At 48.4% G+C, this 19524-nt stretch overlaps 1 protein-coding gene across 1 annotated transcript in view; it reads right to left on the minus strand.

The window, feature by feature from the left end:
* The window catches only part of CSMD2 (CUB and Sushi multiple domains 2), a 262798-nt gene that overhangs the window by 50930 nt on the left and 192344 nt on the right, over positions 1–19524 (minus strand). Inside the window, exons 30-40 of the mRNA XM_051638216.1 lie at positions 18505–18699; positions 17479–17595; positions 15262–15375; positions 15025–15120; positions 12533–12736; positions 11167–11291; positions 6722–6818; positions 5578–5682; positions 2606–2724; positions 2442–2511; positions 32–148 (exon numbers count right to left, since the gene is read on the minus strand). Coding sequence (XP_051494176.1) covers positions 32–148; positions 2442–2511; positions 2606–2724; positions 5578–5682; positions 6722–6818; positions 11167–11291; positions 12533–12736; positions 15025–15120; positions 15262–15375; positions 17479–17595; positions 18505–18699 — 1359 coding nt within the window. The remainder of the gene's footprint in view (positions 1–31; positions 149–2441; positions 2512–2605; positions 2725–5577; positions 5683–6721; positions 6819–11166; positions 11292–12532; positions 12737–15024; positions 15121–15261; positions 15376–17478; positions 17596–18504; positions 18700–19524) is intronic.

Raw genomic sequence — 19524 nt, forward strand, 5'->3', positions numbered from 1 at the left:
GATAGCAGCAAAGCCAAGCCAGCTGTCTCACCAAACCCCACTGGCAGCAATATCCTCCATGTGCAGTCCAAGTTGCTTGGATAATTTCCTGGGAACCCGGGGCTCAGGAGCACTCCTTCCATCTCTTCTGCTGTTCCTCCACACTGGGCTGTAAAATCAACAGGGTTAATGGTCAGGATCATTCCCAGGTTCCCCTGGATGATGGTCATGGCCAGCCAGCTGTGCAGGAAATAAAGCAATTAAAAACCAAGAAGAGAATAAGGAAAACCTGCTACAGGACTAGCATGAAGCTTGCCAGGCTCTGCATGGTCCCATTACTAATGCATGTGCCTTTCTCCTGCCCTCTGGAAAGAAAACCCTGGGCCTAGTTTTGCAAATCACAGTAGGGGAGACAGATCCGAGCTGCAAGAGACGAGACAGATGTTCTGTGCTGTCCACAGACACCCTAACACTGCACACTGTGCACAGCCCTTCCTTGAATTTTTAACCAAAAAAATTACTGCAAAGAAACAGACTGATCCTCCTCTGACTGCAGTCACCACTACTTCTTTTTCTGGTTAACTGACCTACCTTGACTGCTTTACTTGTCAATCTCTGGGCAATTACTGATAGATACAGAACAGAGTGTTTGCACATGGACTGAAGTGAATTCCCCAGCATGAAGTGATCCACAAGATGACAGCACAAAATATGTTTACAAAAGGCATCACATGAAATATAAACACAGATAGCATCATCTCAGGGTTTTCTGCATGACCTCTGCCTTGTCATGGTAACACCAGCCAGCCAAATACACCCACGTGTGCTCCTAACATGTTCTGACAGGGAAGGTACAGGTTCCCTTGTCTAGTATCTCACTACGTGTGCACTTGCTACTAACAAGGTTTCTCCCAGGAGATTTCTCTTCCTTTTTCTTCTTAATGGCTCTTTAATAGAACTACTACTAAATTATTTAGGAGTCAAGCATATGGATGAAGTAGACCAAAAGAAAATCAGCACACTTTGCCAGGGAAGTAAGCTGTGCTCTGAGCAGGGGAACCACCAAAGCCTGAGCTCCCAGTTGGCCAGTGGGGCTCTGGGCAGTGTTTAGACACATCAGGGCACGATTAGCACAGGATAATGACCCCAGGACTGTCAGCACGAGGCGGCTGCACCTCCCCATAGGAACAGGATGGTCAGTGCTTGGCTGCAGAGAGGTGTTTATGCCTCCCTGAAGTTGGACAACCTCTCCAGTAAGTGTGAAGCAGGCTGAGGGATGTGGACAGACAGGTGGATGGGTGTTTGTGCCACTGCACTTGGGCAGGACTGTCCTGAAAATCCTGGATTCATCTGCACTGGTGTTTACACTGTGATGGTGCCAACCAGGTACAGCCCAACCAGGCAAAACCCTTCTGAACTGAGGGACTGATGCTGATTAAAAGAAGAAAACTTGAAACTTGTAGTTGCTCAGCTAGTCAGCAGCTAGATGATGATGCTGGGATCTTCCTCCATGCTGGGACCCCCCAGCTCTAAAGCTGAGCTTCTGATTCCTTTCAGAGCAACTCCCATGAGTGTGAGTCCTTTAGCTCAGTCACTCCACTGTACATGTCCCTGTCTTTATTCCTGGCCTGCAGATCATCGGATAAAAGAACTGTTAGCTCTTATAATTACTTTAAAGCAAAATGATGTAAGCTGGAACAGCAGGAGCCTGAAATAACTGTTAACTAAAGCTATTAAATGCATAAATGTCTCTCTCAAAGCCGTAAAATGTGCAATATGAATATTAAACATCTAGATTTGCTAAAAGCAAAATACTGAAAATCGTCCAACAGCTGCAGCAGGTTCCCTTCACCTCTGTGCCTCTCCTCCCAGGGCTCAGTTCTTGCACGGTGGAAATCACCTGCTTGGTGCTTTCCTCCAAAGGCCTGAAACACTCAGCTCTGCTCCTCAGAGGATATCATGGGCAAAGAGCTGCCTTGACAAGTGACCTGGCTCTTGCTGGTCACACAGGACCTGCTGGACACCAACAAGGGGACAAGAAAGCACCAAGTGGTGCCATTCAGAGAACCTGGCTCCAGCAAAAGATGCTGGTTTGGTGATAGGATGATGTGTTCCATAAAAATAAAGGACAGTCTCGAGCTCTTTGGTGAAGATGGAAATAAAACTCTCACCCCATAAACTCAATTTGCTTTTAGTAAAAAGAAGTTTTAGGTTTTCCCTTTTGAACGAAGTTTTATTGAGAAAACCCTTTACAGTTTGCACTGTAGCCAGATTTTAAGGCGTCCTGGGTGGCCGCCTGAGACTTTTTTGTTGAAATTTCCCCTGTAACAAATAAAGATTTTTCTACACTCCATCTCTCTTCCAGAACAAACCTGCATCTCTCTAACTCAGACCTTTACGATGAGTTTTTTTTAGAAAAGCCCTATAAACATCTGCTAGGTAAGAAAGAGCAAGAGTCCTACCGATGCACAGCGGCGGTGGGTAATTCCAGCGGCGGACGGTGCCTGGCATGCAGGAGATGTGAGAGTGGCCCTGGGGGAGAAGGGAAACAAGACAAAGGGTTTGCAGGGTCTCCCAGTATCCCGGGTGCTTGTTCTTGTCCTTTCTGTTGGAGAACGCCGAGTACCTGAAGGGCATAGCCGGGTTCACACTGGAAAGAGACGACGTCGTTCACTAAATAGCGCTCGCCGATCTTCAGGCCGTTCCCGGGCACGGGCGGCTCGGGGCAGCTGGACAGGCCGACGGCTGCGAAGGCAGAGGGAGGTGAGTGCTCTGGGAGCAGGGATGGGGTCTGCACTGAAGGCAAAGGGAAGGCAAACATACACCTTCACTTCATCCCAGCCCCCTGTTCAGCAACGACCGCCAGCACAGGCACTGGTGGGAAAGTCCCGTGGCCTTTGGATTCTCCGCAAGACCCCCCTGATTAGGCAGCATTCCCGTGTTACAGGGTACAGCCAGGACCTACAGGCACTCCCATTTTGTGCCTTCACTTTACCTACAGCACGGTTTTTTTACTGTACTAATCACTTTATGATTTGTGGCCAATAAAGTTTTTGGCTGAACCCTAAAGACTCGATGGAACAGCTGCAGCAGCTGCAGCATCTCCACTGCAGGACAAAACCAGCTCGGCCTGAAGGGCTCACACACTGAACCCTGAACCCTCCCCACCCGAGCTCCCCATCCCTGTTCCACCCTGTGCTCCTTCAAACTCTGGCAGCACCTGAGAGAAGACAGGAGAGGACACAAGAGGGAAGGATCTGCTGTTCCTCGCAGGCAAAATCAAGGGCATCTGGAATGTGCTGCATGCAATTTGTCCCTCTCTGGGCAGGAGCAGCATGGCTTCACTCTCTGACCTTGTTCTCCCCATTTCCAATCACAGACTGAACTCATTCACCAGGAGATAGAAGCGGCAGCTGGTCCTTGGCGGCGCCTGCAGAAGAGCCTGCAAAATCTTCCTTCAATCCCATTTCCACCCGAGCTACATTTACAACTGGGAATATCCTGCTGCAAACCCAATTACCAACCCCCAAGGGCCGGGTGCCGGGTGCTGTGCTCCCCTCCACACACACTGTCCCCTCTCTTCCTTCTGGAAGGGCACAGGGAGCTCAGGTGGAGCCGCAGCCTCTGATCCCGCTGTGGCTCAGCCCCTGCCAGCCCCCCCAGCTCCCCGTGCTGGCAGCTGCCATGGGCAGGTAACCTTCTGCATCCCTGCAAGGGCTGATGCTCTGCTAAACCCCCCTGTTTGCAGGCTGAGCTGGGAGCAGGGAAGAAAAGGAAGGGGAGAGAGGAGATGCCTGACTCTCCTCCCGAGCCCCGAGTCACGCTTCCCAGCGAGAAAGCCCCGAGTCCCTCCCCACACACGGGGTGTTGTTTGACCTTCAGAGAGACAAGAGAGAAAATGGCTTTAAATAACTTCCCATTCAGATCATGGGCGCTGAGTTTCACTCAGTCCTAAATCGTTCTTGCTTTTGAGCATGTAGAGATAAGAGCTTTGCTGGAGGAATCCAGCAAGGGAGAAAGGGGAGGAAAAACTCTGGGGTTTTAGCTCATCTCTCAAAGCTTCCTTGCAGCACCTTGCAAGGAACAACGACAAAACCTGGGGCTCAGTGCTGTGAAATTCCAATCGTACAAGCAAAGCAGGAAAGGCATTATTTCCAGCTGCCCTGAAAATCAACACCTATTAATTTTCTCAGCAAAGAAACCAAACAAGCCTGATAATCCCAAGCCTCATGAAAAACCTGAACATGATTGTTGCAGTGGGGCAATATGATCCTCAAAGAACTTATTGATTGAAACAGAAATGGAGAAGAAACGGAGTGGCAGCAAGAGAATTTCTGTAACAACATTCATTTCTCCAGCTCCCAGAGAGCAATCTGAGGCACACTTTCTCTCCCCAACCTTCTTGGTTGCTATAATCATGCTGCATCCATTAACGTGCCAGGTTTCAATCTGCAAACCCAGTAAAACCTGGAAAGCTTAGGACTACCTGGTCCTCTAAAAGCACAGTCTCTGCAGTCCAACAGCCATTTCTCTGGCTGTTTTACAACACGAAATGCACTTTCTAATCTATTTGCTACTTGGGAAAAAAAAAAAAACAAACATAACATCAGTTGGTTTGGAGACAAACACAAGGTTTGTGATCAGAACCAGTTGTCAGACATGGCATCCAGCAAGAAACAATTCTGTTTCCATTGCCCCAGGGGAGATTGTGAGATTGTGTGAGCAGAGCCAGCAGCCCCAGCACATCCCATCAGCACCACGGCTGGGGATGGCAGGCACAGAGCCTGTCCCTGGGAGCCCCCCACAGCCTGGCCCAGCTCCTGTCACAGCCGTCCCTCAGCCCCCTGCCAGGGCAGCCTGCTGGCTCTCCTGACCCCTCCTGATCACTGCAGGGAGATGTGCTGAACAAAGCTGGGAGCTGCCACCCTGCCCCTGCTGGCTGGACTTGCCTGTGCTGCTGCTGGACTGGCTGGGAATAAATCAAGCCCCCCTTGGTACAGCCAGTGGGAACAGCCCCCATCCTGGCTCCAGGACACCCTTCCTGAACAGACACCTGCTCCAATAGCAGGAATCAAGACAGGAATTTTAGAGAAGAAATTTTAGTCATCCTTACCCAAACCTGACAGTCCATTCCCAAGAGCAATGTGGTCATTTCCCACAATGACCACTACCCAATGCCTAGGAAAGTCTGCAACAAGCAGGCAGTCCCTCCCAACCTCTGCCAAGCATCATTTCGAGCACTTCCCAAGTGAAGACTACAGCACCGTGTTGAACTGGCCAATTCTTCATGAATTTTTTATCCCTGGGCCTCCACAACTCCTCCTGTGCTACAACACAGAAACCAAACAGGTTCTACAAAGTGCATCAGCAGCAAGAAGAGGGTCACCTCATGACCCCACATCTCCTCTCCTGCATCTGCTCTCCATTTATCGCTCGCTCCCTCTCTGCAGCTTGAGAGCAGGGAACCACACATGAATGGCCCTTCAAGCTCCCTGCCCCTTTCCCACTCAGCAGCTGCCAGTTCTACAAGGCAACGGTGCCGTGACCATGTTCCCCTCGCTCAGAGGAACTGTGAGATCAAGACTGAACTGCTCTTACTTTTATATTCCAGGTGAAAGCCAGCAGCAGAGACACTGATATCCGAATAGAAGTGCAGATAGAGCTGGTTTGAAGTGCTGTTCAGCAAGGCAGGCACTGTGGTTCCTGGGAAAACAAGAGGTGCACAAAGATACTGAGGAGGATTCTTTTCTCCTCCTCTCTGTCCTCAGAGACTAGCTGCAGAAGAGGCTGAGAACAGATCCTTTAACTTAACAAGCTCTGTTGGTTTTGATCAGGTTCTAATGAGGCCAATTGAGAGATACCCAAGGCCTCTCTGAAATGGCCTTTTCAAAGTCTACCGATGAATTTCATCATGTGAAGTTTTACCACTTACAGACCAGCCAGACTAAAAGCATCTTAAAGGGAACTGGTGATGAGAAACTGTGTGGGTGGAGTGTAGGTCCCCTGTGAAGTCCAGGTTCCTTCTCCTGCCTCACTCCCTGCAAGCTGTTGCAACAGCAAGTGGTTCTGTCCACAACGCAGCTCTGGGAGTCCCTAAATCTGCTTTATGTACAACCTTCTCCTCACCAACCTCAAAGCACTTTGAACACATTTCCTCATTAAATAAGCAAGAATTGGGGCCACCAGTTTGCAAGTGGCTCTGCTACTTGAAAGCTTTACATGGGCTGCTTCCTACTCCTTGTTCTCCCCAAAGCCACAGTCCCCACTGCTGAGCAGAAGTTTTGTAGCCCTTCACCCATTTTGGTGCAAACCAGCCAGGTTAGGTTGGCCTGCTAAGTGCAATGGTCAGAGTTAACCTCACACAAGCCAGAAGCACTGTGGGAACCTGAAAGAGCTCATCTGTTTTTCCAAGAACCCCAAAACTAACCCATAGGTTTTGTGGTTAAATCTCTCCACCAGTATTTTCTGCAGGAAGACAACAGCCAAATTCCCAATTCAACAAAGCACATTATTTCCTTTAAGGACATACTTAAATCTATTGCTGTTTTCTGAAGCACTTAAGCACGTGCTTAATTTCATGGACATGCTGGAGTCCAGCTGACATAGACAAGAACAAAGCTGGGCTCTGCTGGGCTTGACTGGACAGGACACCCAACACAGAGAGAATCACAGAATCATTAAGGGTGGAAAAGACCTTCAAGATCATCAAGTCCAACCATCAGCCCTACACCCTGTGACCTACCAGAGAAACTCCCCAGCATGGTGGCCGTGTTATCTCCTCCATCAAACACTTCCAGGGAATCCCAGTTCTGCTCAGTAACAAAACTGATCACCTGGATCTGCACAGAAAAAAGTAATAGTGAAAAACTCCTGCAATCATGCTAATAAACAAACAAACAAACAAATAGCAGTGAAAGGGCTATTAATAAAGTTAGCAACACATCCTGGGGCGTTAGGGCAGCACTGTTATGTATCTGGGTGAATGCACTGGCAAAACTTGGACCACCTCCTCTGACCACCACCATGTGGGTTGCCTGGTTATTTTCCAGCAAACTCCACACTCCAAATTTCCATTTCAGGGCTGCTGCCTCCTGCTGCTACAAAGTGAGAGCTCCTGTCCCCTCCCAGCTCCTTTACAGCAGCTGAGAATCTGAGCCTTCTTGTCTGTTTGAGAAATCCTTGAAGACTTCTGCAACACTCTCCTATGAAAGCAACCACCAGCAACCCACAAGCTGAGATAAAAACAAAGAAATCTGCACTAAACCACAAGATTATTATTATTTTTTTAATCCAGTGAAGCTTCTCACCACTGCTTTGTTTCTTGGCCTTTAGCCAAATCAGTCAAGTTGCTGCATTTTGAAATTTCCCACCCTCCTCTGCCATGTCCCAGAAGGGCAGGAGGCTTAAGTCACTTGACTCCATTAGCTGGAACTTCAATGCAATCCTCAAATGAGTCACATCATGAGACCTGATAAATCTGCATTTACACTGAAAAGCAGCAAGGATAGACAAGCAATTGCACAGATTTGTTTTCCTTGATTACCATTTAAATGGATTCTGCCTTTATTCCTAAATCCTGGGAATTCAAAGTATTCAGACTCCCTCTAAGAAAATAAGCTGTGCTGGACGTGGAGTTTGTGAACAGCCTGAGAGTCCAACAGCAAACCTGGGAGAAAGCCAAGGGGCTTTGGAAAAGACCAGCTCTAATCTGTAAGCTCTAGATGAAATTTTCAAACGCTGGGTACCTCAAATCAAACTTCCAGGCCAACAACCTGAATAAAAAGGGCCCTTAAAGACAAATCAGGACCAAAAATGACTTGTACAACTTGGCCAAAACTCTTGGCGTGGGGCAGCACCGTTGCTGGGGGGTTGGGGAGAACATCAGAACTTTGGGAGCCTGGGGAGCAGATTCCCTTCACTTCCAGCCATCCCACACCTGCCCAGTGCAGAGCCCCCACCCTCTGAGGTCTCTTTGGATGGAGATTTCTTACTTAACTTAATCCTGTTGATCCACAGTCATCCTGTCCTGAGCACTGAGCCCAGCAGGACCCGCTCCCTGGCTGAACATGGGAGAAGATCTCAGCGTCCTGCCAACCCTGACTGCAGGGAGGCACACACCTGCACACGGGTACAGGCACACACACGGGTACAGGCACACACCTGCACATGGGTACAGGCACACACACGGGTACAGGCACACACACAGGTACAGGCACACACACACGGGTACAGGCACACACACGGGTACAGGCACACACACACGGGTACAGGCACACACACACGGGTACAGGCACACACACAGGTACAGGCACACACACACAGGTACAGGCACACACACACGGGTACAGGCACACACACAGGTACAGGCACACACACACGGGTACAGGCACACACACGGGTACAGGCACACACACACGGGTACAGGCACACACACACAGGTACAGGCACACTTTCCTCTCCCTCTGGAAATCCTGTGATCCCCCCCCTCTTCTCCTGCAGCCGCCTTATTCTGTATTTCTTACTCTGTACTTACTCATCCTCTCCACATACCTCGCTTGCCTTTGCCCTGCTAAGCATAATACACATTAAAATACAAACAAACAAACCCCATTATTTCTGCCATTGCAACTTTTTTCCGCCTTGATTTATTCTGAATAATAAAGCAAGCTATAAGGTTCTTGCAAAGTTGGTTTTTTTCCCCAAAAATGAAGTGTTCATCTACCAGAAATGGCAGTGACCCTCCGGAGCCATTACTGATCCCACTGACCACCCCAATACTTCTCAGCCTGCATAATTACACCCTTATTGTGATTTATAATATTGAAAGAGAAAGCGGATTGAGAATGTGCATTTTGTTTGCTCTTACATTTTCTAAATTATTTATTCTCCCACCCACCCCCTCCCCCTGCCCCCGCAACTTAGCGGAATAAACATTTTTAAGGTCCTAATTCTAGTCTGACATGTGGATTCACAAGGGATCTGCATCTATTTACTGCTATGTATATAAATTAATTCACTCAGGAAGGTTTGCTAGAGCAATGCATAATTCATGGCAGAAGAGCTTGCTCTTACACTGATTACATAAAAATCTGGCTGGTGACTCGATGCTACCAAGAAGGCTTTTATTTCACCTCCTCCCCTGATTTACACTTGTTTAACCTTTAATTGTTGTACAAAATGAGGGCAAACTGATGCTTAAATTAGCATCTAATAGCTGAGAACATCCCATGCAGGAGCGGGGTGGGGCAGGTCCAGCTCAGGGCTGCTCCACTCCAGGGGCAGGGACTTTCTGCTGTGCCTCTTTGCCCAGTGAAGTCCCATTGCCACCAGCTGATGTGATCTGATGTCCAGGGAAGATGTCATGTCCAAGGGCAGCACCAAGGGGACCGTGTGCCCCCCAGCACAGTGGGAAGTGGAGACCCCAGCACAGCTCTGGATGCACAGGGGCTCTCACTGAGCACCAGAGGTGGGGGTGAAGGACCGTGGTCCTGCCCTTCATCAAACCTTCCCACTCCAGACCTAGAAACTGAACCCAAGGCTCTGGCAGTGGTAAAGCTCAGCCACAGGGTACACGTATTTGTTTGCCTGCATCTTCTGCTAGACCCCAAAACATCCCTTTCCCTTGGAAGAGATGACATCCAGCAGGAAAGGGGGGGGGAAGAAATCTTTAAAACATTCTGGCATTACATTTTCCAGTTTTACATGTGAGAGCTGCATTTGCACAACTAAAGAGGTGAGAAACAAGCACTTATGAATAAAGAAATGTTTTTAACAGCCTTACAATACCCACTCTGCTCTGAGCTCAGCAGACACGTGCAGAACCAGCTCCACGGGCTGGGAAGTGGCAGGGAGGGTTTGCATTCAGCACACGGCAGCACACAAACACAGGCAGCTATTTACAGGGCTTTAAAAATTAAGTGAATTATCACCTCCCCATCCCGGGAGTCTCCAGCAACTTGGAAACTGCCTCAACTGTTCAGATGTTTGGCTGAGCTAAATGGATCCTCCTGCCATTTGGGGGATTTGAGAAGGGCTACGATTTCACACCAACAGGAAGGTATGGACTGTGAGCTCCCAGGCTTTCAAACGCTATTTTAAATGGCTTGAAAAGCAAAGAGGAGAGTGGAATTTGCTGGACTGGACACAGCAAAAGCCTGGCAGGGAGCATGAGATGTGAGTCCAGGCTTGTGCTGTTTGGCTGTGAAGTCCCCAGTGCTGCTCCCACCAGCTCTGCCATCCCAGCCCCAGGTTCAGGTTTTGGTTTGAGTTACAGTGGTGGCACCAGGTCAGAACTCTCTCTGGGAGAGGAGAACTGCAACCCAGCAAACAGAGCTGATGTTTCAATGAAACTGTTGAGGGAAACACAACTGCTGTGTGCCAACAGCTGTGAGTGCTGCAGGCAGAGAAACCCACCTAACAAATCTATTAGCCAAACACACAATGGAGAAATAAAAGCAACATAATGTACAAAACCCTCACAGGCAAAGTGGTGTAAAGAAGTAGAAAGAAACCCTTTGATTGTGAGGCCTGTGGAATAAATAAACCTGTTAAAGAAGCCACCTCCTCTGCATCAACTGATGTCAGTGCAAGGCACAGGGAGACACTTGTGAGGTCAAGGCACGTGTGTGCTGAATGGGAACTTTATCTAAGGTTTGGTCTCTGATGTTGGGCTTCATTCTCACCATCCTCTAGTCTGCATGGCTGTTTCTGCAGAGGAATGATAAGGACCACAAAAAGACCTGAAGAGAGAGCTCATTTACCTGGAGACAATGAACAGCAAAGCTGTAATTGTATCATCACCCTGCTGCAACTCTGCTGCCATAACAAATCCACGCAGGCACTCTGAGCAAGCAACTCTTCCGTGGTGTAGCTTACACTGCTTTCAACATTGCATAATTAAGCAGTATAAAGATATATGCCCAAAATACCACAATTATTTTGTTACAGCAGAACAGCCACATGACTCCAGCTGACTTCCCACAGAGGCTCCAGGAGGCAAAAATGCACTGGAATATTTCCCACTCTTGGCAATCCCAGAGCCAGTGCAGGTCTGATTCCACAGAATGACACATTCCACCCATCTCTTCGCTGGAAGGAGCAGCAGGTTCCTAACATGGGGCCTCTTTCAGTGCAGCAGATACTGTCTGCTCTCCTCTCCAGCCCTTGCTCCAGCCACCAGCACCTTACCTGTATCCCTGCTCCCTCGGGGACCATGATCTTCCACACGCAGTTGAGGCTGTTCAGGTAGGGCTCAGGGAAGCCAGGGGACAGGATAGTCCCTTTGCGCTCAGTCAGATTTCCACCACATGGCACTGAAACAAGCAGAGCAATGCCTGAACATGGAAGGACATGGCTTTGTACTAAACCAACCTCTTTATCTGTCCATGGACAAAAGAGCAATCAGAACTGGCTCAACATTTAAGGGTAAGATTTGTTTGAATAATCATCTTTTCAGTGACTATCTCATGTAACTTTTGGCACAAGCAGTGCACAGCCCATAGGTGTGGGGAACAGTGGAGACCTCAACCCATGGGATTGGTCCCTTAGGAACTGCTCTCCTCCAAAGGAGGTGAATGCTGCTTCCAAACAGGTCTTATTTCTGCTAGACAGTATCCCAGATCTCAAATGAGTATTGGATCACAAGGTCCCTTGGGCTTGTAGTGAGAAAATGAGGAGTAATGGATTAAAACTTGAAGAGGGGAGATTGAGGTTGAACATGAGGAGGAAATTCTTCACTCTGAGGGTGGTGAGAGCCTGGCCCAGGTTGCCCAGGGAAGCTGTGGCTGCCCCATCCCTGGAAGTGTTCAAGGCAGGTTGGATGGGGCTTGGAGCAGCCTGGGCTGGTGGGAGGTGTCCCTGCCCATGCAGGGGGGTTGGAACCTGATGACCTTTAAGGTCCCTTACAACCCAAACTGTTGATTCCCTGACATTTGAGGTTAACGGCCCCTTTTTACAGGCTTTTCTATGGAAGAGGAATGAAATAGGGGGTTTGGTTCGTTGGTGCTTTGGTTTTGTTGTTGTTATCAGGTTGTGTTTTTTTTAACTGTCCCAGGTTATCATCTTCATAATGATAAAGACAGGACAAAGTCACTCCTATGTTACTCCTCAGGACAGGATGGCACCAGATGGTAAAATCATTCTGGTGATTGGGAAGACAGCCAAGGGGCAAGAAAGGTCAGAATTTAACCTTAAAAGGTAAAAAGTAAATACGTAGAATGGAATGTGTAAGCAGGGGCGGGAAACTTCCAGGGTAATTAGAAGTGTGGGATGGGCTGTAAACCCTGCACCACCCAGCCAGTGGGGAAACAGGGGAGGGAACCTTGCCCTGGGAATAGGGAATATAAACAGTTACTCCACTTACTATGGGGTGTGCCTGCTTGTTTAGGTCAGCCCTTCTTGCAAGAGTGTAAATAAACTGTGCTCCCCTGCAGGATCTGTCTGGGCCTGCTCGCTGGCGCGGCAAACCTTCCTCACACAAAGGACACCGCTTGGTTTTTCTTGCACAACTTCCCGAACCCTTTTTGTCTTTCCCCTCGAGCCCGACGACACTTACCCACGCAGGTGGGTACCGAGACGTTCCACTGGGCCAGGGCCCCGGGCATGGTGAGGCACTGGATGCTGCGGGAGCCCTGCAGGACGTACCCAGCGCCGCACTCGAACCGCACGACGGCGCCCACCGCGAAGTCGCTGCCCAGACGGCGGCCGTGGCGCGGCTCCGGCACCGAGCTGCACTGCGTGGCGCTGGTGCGGGGAACCGCTGCCCGCAGGGACCCCCCCGGGCACCAGAGCAGCAGCAAAGCAGAGAGAAAACAACATCGGAAAAATGGTTAGAACAAACGTGATGGATGATGCATCCAGCGCCAAGTTAAAGACGTGTTCAAAACGACGGCGAAGGGCAACGGAGCTGAAGGATTCCGGAGCACAAGTCTTGCTGGGAGAAGCTGAGGGGACTGGTCAGGCTGGAGGAAGGGAGGCTGAGGGGAGACCTTCTTGCTCTCTACAACTGCCTGAAAGGAAGTTGTAGTGAGGCAAGTGCCAGTCGCTTCTCACAAGTGATAGGAGGAGGGGAAATGGTCTCAAGTTGTGCCAGGCTGGATATCAGGAAAAAATTCTGCATAGAAAGGGTCGTGAAGCACTGGAACAGGCTGCCCAGGGAAGTGGTGGAGTCACCATCCCTGGACATAGTTAAAAGTCATGTAGATACAGTGCTTAGGGACAGTTTAGCAGTGGACTTAGGAAAGATTAATGGTTGGACTCGATGATCTTAAAGGTATTTTCCAACGTAAATGATTCTATGATTCTGTGAATCTGATTATACTGAATCCAAACATCACCACTGAGAAGAAAAAGAAATATCATTTCATTTGATCTTCTATCAAATCAAGTGATACTTGAAATGAAAGCAGCAGGGACATTACAGAGCCATGCATGCTTTCTAAGATGAGACCATTTGCCTTCACAAAACTTAGCATCATCACATCAGAGAGGTTATTTCTCAGCAGGGAAACCAAGGCATTTGGCAATGACTTTCCAAAAAGCTGGTTAGCCATATAATGTTAGAGACTCTGCAGAAAATCCTTTAGGTTTCTCAGCTTTCTTGGCTTCATTACATCAAGGACAGCAATTTTAAACCATCTTCTTCATTATGAGAAAGGTAAAAAAAAAAAAAGAGAAGAGGAATTTAAGCCCTGATGCTGCATCTCCAACTGTTGAGATTGCCTGGGCTGCTGTTCAACACTGGATCCAACAGTCACAGAAAGAAATGGACAGTCTGACAGATAAGTGAGGGGAAAAACAAGGCAAAGAAAGGTCTGTTGCTGAGGAAGAAATCAATTCTTATTTTTCTCTGGGCTGTGTAACAATTTATTAGAGCTTAATGCTCAAGTTGTTGGGAGGGGGGAAAAATGCAGAAATGATAAGCACATTTGCTACATTCTTCCATTTTAATTTGATTCAGGGAGATGAATGTCAAATTCACTGTCAAAGGCATCAGACAAGATGATCAGCAAGAAGCTGAGTCTGGAGCATTTCACTGGTCTGGGAAGGGGAACAGAAAGGCAAAAAGGAGTCACTTAGGGTGATGCTCTCCTGTGGGCAAATCCAGGATATCCAAAATTAAATTAGCCTGGCCAGGCAGATCAAAGCCAGGGCTGCTCTTCCTTTTGCTCCTGCTCTCCATGCAGTAACCACTGCAGAGTTTGCAGCTCACACTCCCCATGCAGGAGGGAGGAGACAATCTGTCCTGATTCCACCAAAACCTTTGCTTTGCTGAACTCTATCAAGATGACTATCAGAGCTGCAGTTGTTTTACAATAATTGGGTAAAAATTCAAGAGAATGGATCTCTGGATACTATAAAATCCAAACCATGCTTCACTTCACCCCTAGAGGAGGCACAGGCTGCCCCTGCTGCCTGTCCCCCCTTTACAGTAACGTGCCTGTCAAAGCTTGGCTGAACCACAGAGAACTGCTCAAAGCATGTGGGTGAGAAAGCCCTTCTGTTCTCCCACTATTCTATGCATCACTTGCTATTTACTACTTTAAATCTCCAAGTAGGACTCATCCAATGTGATGCAAGCTGTTGCTGAAAGGATCAAGGGGCACAAGTTGGACAGCAGGAGACCTGAGCCCATGGCACACAGCGAGGGAGGATTTCACAGAGCTGCCAGACAAGTGTTCAGCTGCTGACACTGAGAAATGTGCTCAAACAGCAGTGGGAAAAAAACTGCTTGGGTTTAAATCTCCAGAACTCACTGTGTCTCGGGGGGGGTTCAAGGAGATACTCTGATACTAATCCTGGGATGTGCTGGGAGGTTGGGCTGAGTCAAAATGGAAGGTCTGAACACAAAGTCCCTCCAGGAGCCAGCCAGCCCGGCAAGCTCACCACTACCAAAATAATCTTCATCTCCTGTGATATTGCCTGTTCAAAGTGTGCAAGGACCCAGAGATGCCAGAAGCAGGGCAGGATACTTGGAGACATCACTGTAGTTTTAACCATTATCTCAGGACCGACCTGAGGGCGTCCCCAGGACACAACTGTACTCACCTTGGTAGACAAAATGGAAACCCTTGGCTGTAGATTGACCCTTGGAACTAAATTTGATGAGAATCTGGTTGGTGGTAGCCAACGGCAACGATTCACCTAGATGAGGAGAAGGAGATAGAGCAGGAGACAGAGATCACAGCATTAGCTGCCCAGATGGGCTGCACAGAGTGAGGTCTTCAGTTGCGGGCTGTGCTTTTAGCTGGATTTCCCCAGCAGCAACAGGGACACGTTCCCCACCTGTGTGAGAGCCTGAGAGGGAGCCGAGGAGCCGGGCCTGCTGGTCGGGGCCATCATGGACTTCAATGAGGTCGTTGAGCGCGGTCTGGAAGAAGGCAAACTGCCCAAAAACCACTGCAGGGACAGGGGTGCTTGTCAGGCTGGGGCTCCCAGCCCAGGCATTCCAGCTGCTTTTATCTCAGGAGCTTGGCAGAGACTAAAAGGGCCTGACTGACAGCCCAGGAAGGTGGGAGCCCTTTATTTATCCACAAAGTAGGCACAACAGAGCAGCAACCAGCCTCCCCCGTGCTCACATCCCAGTGTGCTGTAACACTGATTCACAGGCCAGAAGGGATTCTTCCATGAATCATCCCCCCCTCCTGCCTACAGAGCACAGGGTGTGTAATTTCACCCACTGATAATTCTTATTTCTTATTTGTATTGAACCTCCCTCCCGACACAGGCTCCCCTTGGGTCAGGAACTGTATGAAACCTGAACCAAGTAACAATCCCTGTCCTGAGTAACTTAACTTCTAGATTGACCCTCTCTGGTCAGGGAGGATGACTGCTAAGGAGGGAGGACACGCACCATTTTATTATAAGCCTGCCCTAAGTCTGCAGAGGCTGCTGCTGAGGGAGCTGAGCAGCACTCTGGGTCTTACTGCACACTCTGTCCATGCACCCAGGAGCAGGCACAGCTTATAACAGGGAGAAAATAATAAGGAAAGGATCAGAGCCCTTTTTTTAGCTACAGCAAAGAGCCTTTACTTACCTTTAATTTTCAGAATATAACAAGTGTTTTTTCTCCCAAATCTGTACTTAGAAAGATTTTTCTCTCCCCTTTGTCTCCTCTCCTAGCTTTGCATTTTCAAGTTGTAAGTGCCCAGCTGCAGATTCCCAGGCTGAGAGGTCTCTTGCTGTGAAATTCATCATCCACCAAGCTACAACATTTGTTTCCTGCACATTCAAGGTTTCAGCTGGGGACACTGAAGCTGGGGACATTGCAGAAGTGAGGGTAGCACACCCTGATGCCTGCCCTGCATGGGATCTGAGACCTGAAGGGGATGTGACACCTGTAACTTTCACTACTTAGGGCTTTCCTGATTTTAGTGAAGTTGGTGAAAGGCAGCAGCAGGAGAAGTGAAACTAATTCAGCTGTCATCCTATTGTAAGGAGAAGTCAGACTTGCAGATCAAGACTGCCTAGCCCTTTAGTTACTGTGTTTCTTAAGAAAATATGAGGATCAGCTACAGTAAAAGGGCTGAAGGGTGGAAGGGAGCAGTGCAGCATCTCATCAGCTAGTTCAGGAACTGCCTGTGACCTACATGCACACAGGCAGAAGAGCAATTGGAGAAAAAGGAGCTTGTAGCTGATGACTGGGCACATTATCCTCATCTCACACCTTGCTATCCTAGCAAAGGAAATCACAAACAACTGAAGAGACCACAGGGACTGACTAGATCAATACAATGTGCTGAGAAGCAGCGTTAAATAACAGAATTTAGAGACCTGCCAGACCTGTCGGCGCAAGTGCTCTTTCAGAACTTTAAATTCCCTTCAAACAAGAAAATATGTTAACCAGTACTAACATCCAGCCAGATGCCTCAAAGGTTTCTTGAACATCTATAATTTTTGTATTCAACCTCTGGCCAAAATTAAGCATCACTGGACTCTATAAAGCTGGTCCTTTTAAATGGATCTGGCTTCTGCTTGGATCTAGTTTTAAAATTTAATTTGGATGTTATTTAAAAAATAAAAATTAGTCATAAGTACCACAGCCACACATCTAAAAAAATATACATTTATGTGCTTTTCTGCACAGATTATTTAGCACCACAGTTAGCATGTGTTTATGGTAAATATATTTTGTACCCCTGGAGGTCCTTCGAGCCTGCTGCTACCATTAATCATCATGAATTACTTTTTGTTGAATTTTCAACTCTGCATGACTGGATATATTGCAGGGACTGGAGGAGGAATCACAAGATGCTGTTTTTGTCAGGTTTGGTTTTTCTGGTCCCTTCATTTTTGGCATGATTTTGAAATTCAGAAAACTCCCATCATCCTTACTGACTGCAAAGCACAATCAGCATCCAACAGTGCCACTTACTGTTTTCAAATCTCCCTCATCTCCCTTTATATGCACTTATTCTCCTGCTTTGTTCAAACAAACAAAAAACCAAACCCAAACAGGAGTGTTGCACAGGCAGCTTTTCAAAACCCATCCCAAACAGATACCATAGTCCTTGGGCACCACGATGAAGTACAAGCAGACTTGGCCACTGGTGTAGTTCTGGGGGTAATTTGGAGAGAGGACGACGCCGTCCGAGCCCGTGTACTGCCCACCACAGGGTGCTGGAAGAGAAAGTGAAGGAGAGATCATGGAGCCCACCCTGCCCACACACTGCCTTGAGGCATCAGTCTTGTTTCTGCTGCTCTGAGATGCCCCCACCCATGTGCTGGGAGGCTGGGCCACACCAGCTGCCCCCAGCCTGACCGACCCTCTGCTCCTTGCAGCCCTCGCCGCAAGGTCTTATTAAGGAAAACAAGGTTTCTCCTCATCCAGATTCATGCTGGCTCCACGATTTGTCAGCAAGAGCATCCCCAGGCTAAGGGGTGCCGTGCAAGGGCTTGGATCCTGCCGTGTGATCTGCTTTCCACTGGATCTGAAAGCTCAGGACCTGGCAGAATGAGGGCCCAGCAGAATGAGCTCCTTCTCTTTTCAGCCTGTCTCTGCAGCAGGAGCCTGGCTCCAGTGGGATCACCAACCTTCCCCCCAGCACCTTTCCAAGCCAGGGATTTCATCCCTTAGTCACTGCAGACTGACAGCTCTCTCTTGACTCACTTCTCAGATTAAGGTCTGACTGCAAACCCACCATTTAAACAATTTTCTCATTAAGCCAGAAAACAAAACCAAACCAACACAGAACCCTTAAGAAAAAACTGCCTTCTCTTTCCTCAAGAAACTCTGACCCTGTTCAGAAAAGCACAAGTGGCTTCCTGAACAGGACACAGTCATGCAGATCATGTTCTGCCCAGTCGCTCTCAAAAGAAGGTTCAAGAAACCTTGTATAAGTCAACTCTTTCCTGACCCGAGGGAAAAAAAATTGAGAAACACAAAAAATTATGAATCACTGACAAAAGCCACCCCTGACCCCTTGCAAGCAGCTCTGTGCAGAGGCAACACCAAGCTTTCTGCAGCAAGGTAAGCTGCTGAAGTACCTGGTGACAGACTCTCTGCTCACCTCTTCCCTCGGGCCTCACCTGTACAGGTAGGTCGAGGTTTGTTCCAGGCAGGTTTTCCATCCCCTCCCATCACACACGTCAGCGTGGAGACCCCTTCAATGTCATACCCTCCATCACAGTAGTAGGTGATTGTGGATCCCAGCTTCAGGTCTGTACCCACTCGTGTGCCATTCTTAATTGATCCAGGATCAAAGCACGACTCCCGGGGGTTTTCTGCAGGAGAGAATTGCCAAGATCTTTATTGGCCTGATGAAGCCACTCTGAAATGCTGAAGCCATTCAAAAACTGGCACGGTTTTTGCTTTGCTCATCTGGCAAACTGACTTCAGTGTATTGTAAAGCCTATTATGGTTTGCAGGGCTCAGCCTGCAAGCATTCTCTCAGGCTGCTGAATCTGGGGCATCATACAGGTCAGATTCCAGTCCAGACTCTGCTGCTCAGCTGATCACAAGTTGCTGGGAGAGGGAAGGCTTCAGTTCACACACGGGTTGACTGGTCCCAACATCCCAGCAACAAGACCAAGCTTAGATTGAACCACCTACGCTCACTCTCCTCTCTGGCACAGGGGACAGGCTGCAAGGACCTTTGCAAACCAGGACATACAAACACAGACTAGAGATGGAACCTCTTCAGATGTGCTGCACCTGCTCCCATTCCCTCCCTGGCACCCACCCCTCCGTGTCTCACCATGGCAATGCACCCTGCCACGTGCTGGCTGGGTGACTCCAGATGTGCAGCAATTATGGCAAAATGATTACAAGCAGTTAGACAAAATGAAGACATTTTTCTCTCTGTTCACTATGCCCTGCAGAGTTAAAAAGCCCATTTACATATGAAAATTCCAGTAAAGACTACAGAGCTGTCAGGACTTGGATATTTCTTTCCTTTTTCTTCTTCTGAGATTTTTTTTTTTTCCCCTGCATGAAATATAATTAGAGGCTTTGATTAATCCTGCTCTTTTGTCATTTGGAAATTGCTCATTAAAGATGAGGGCTTTTCTGAGAGCAGAGGGTCTGTGAACAATTATAATGTGTTTAAG

The sequence above is a fragment of the Apus apus genome, chromosome 21 (genome assembly GCF_020740795.1).
Source record: "Apus apus isolate bApuApu2 chromosome 21, bApuApu2.pri.cur, whole genome shotgun sequence".
Taxonomy (NCBI): domain Eukaryota; kingdom Metazoa; phylum Chordata; class Aves; order Apodiformes; family Apodidae; genus Apus; species Apus apus.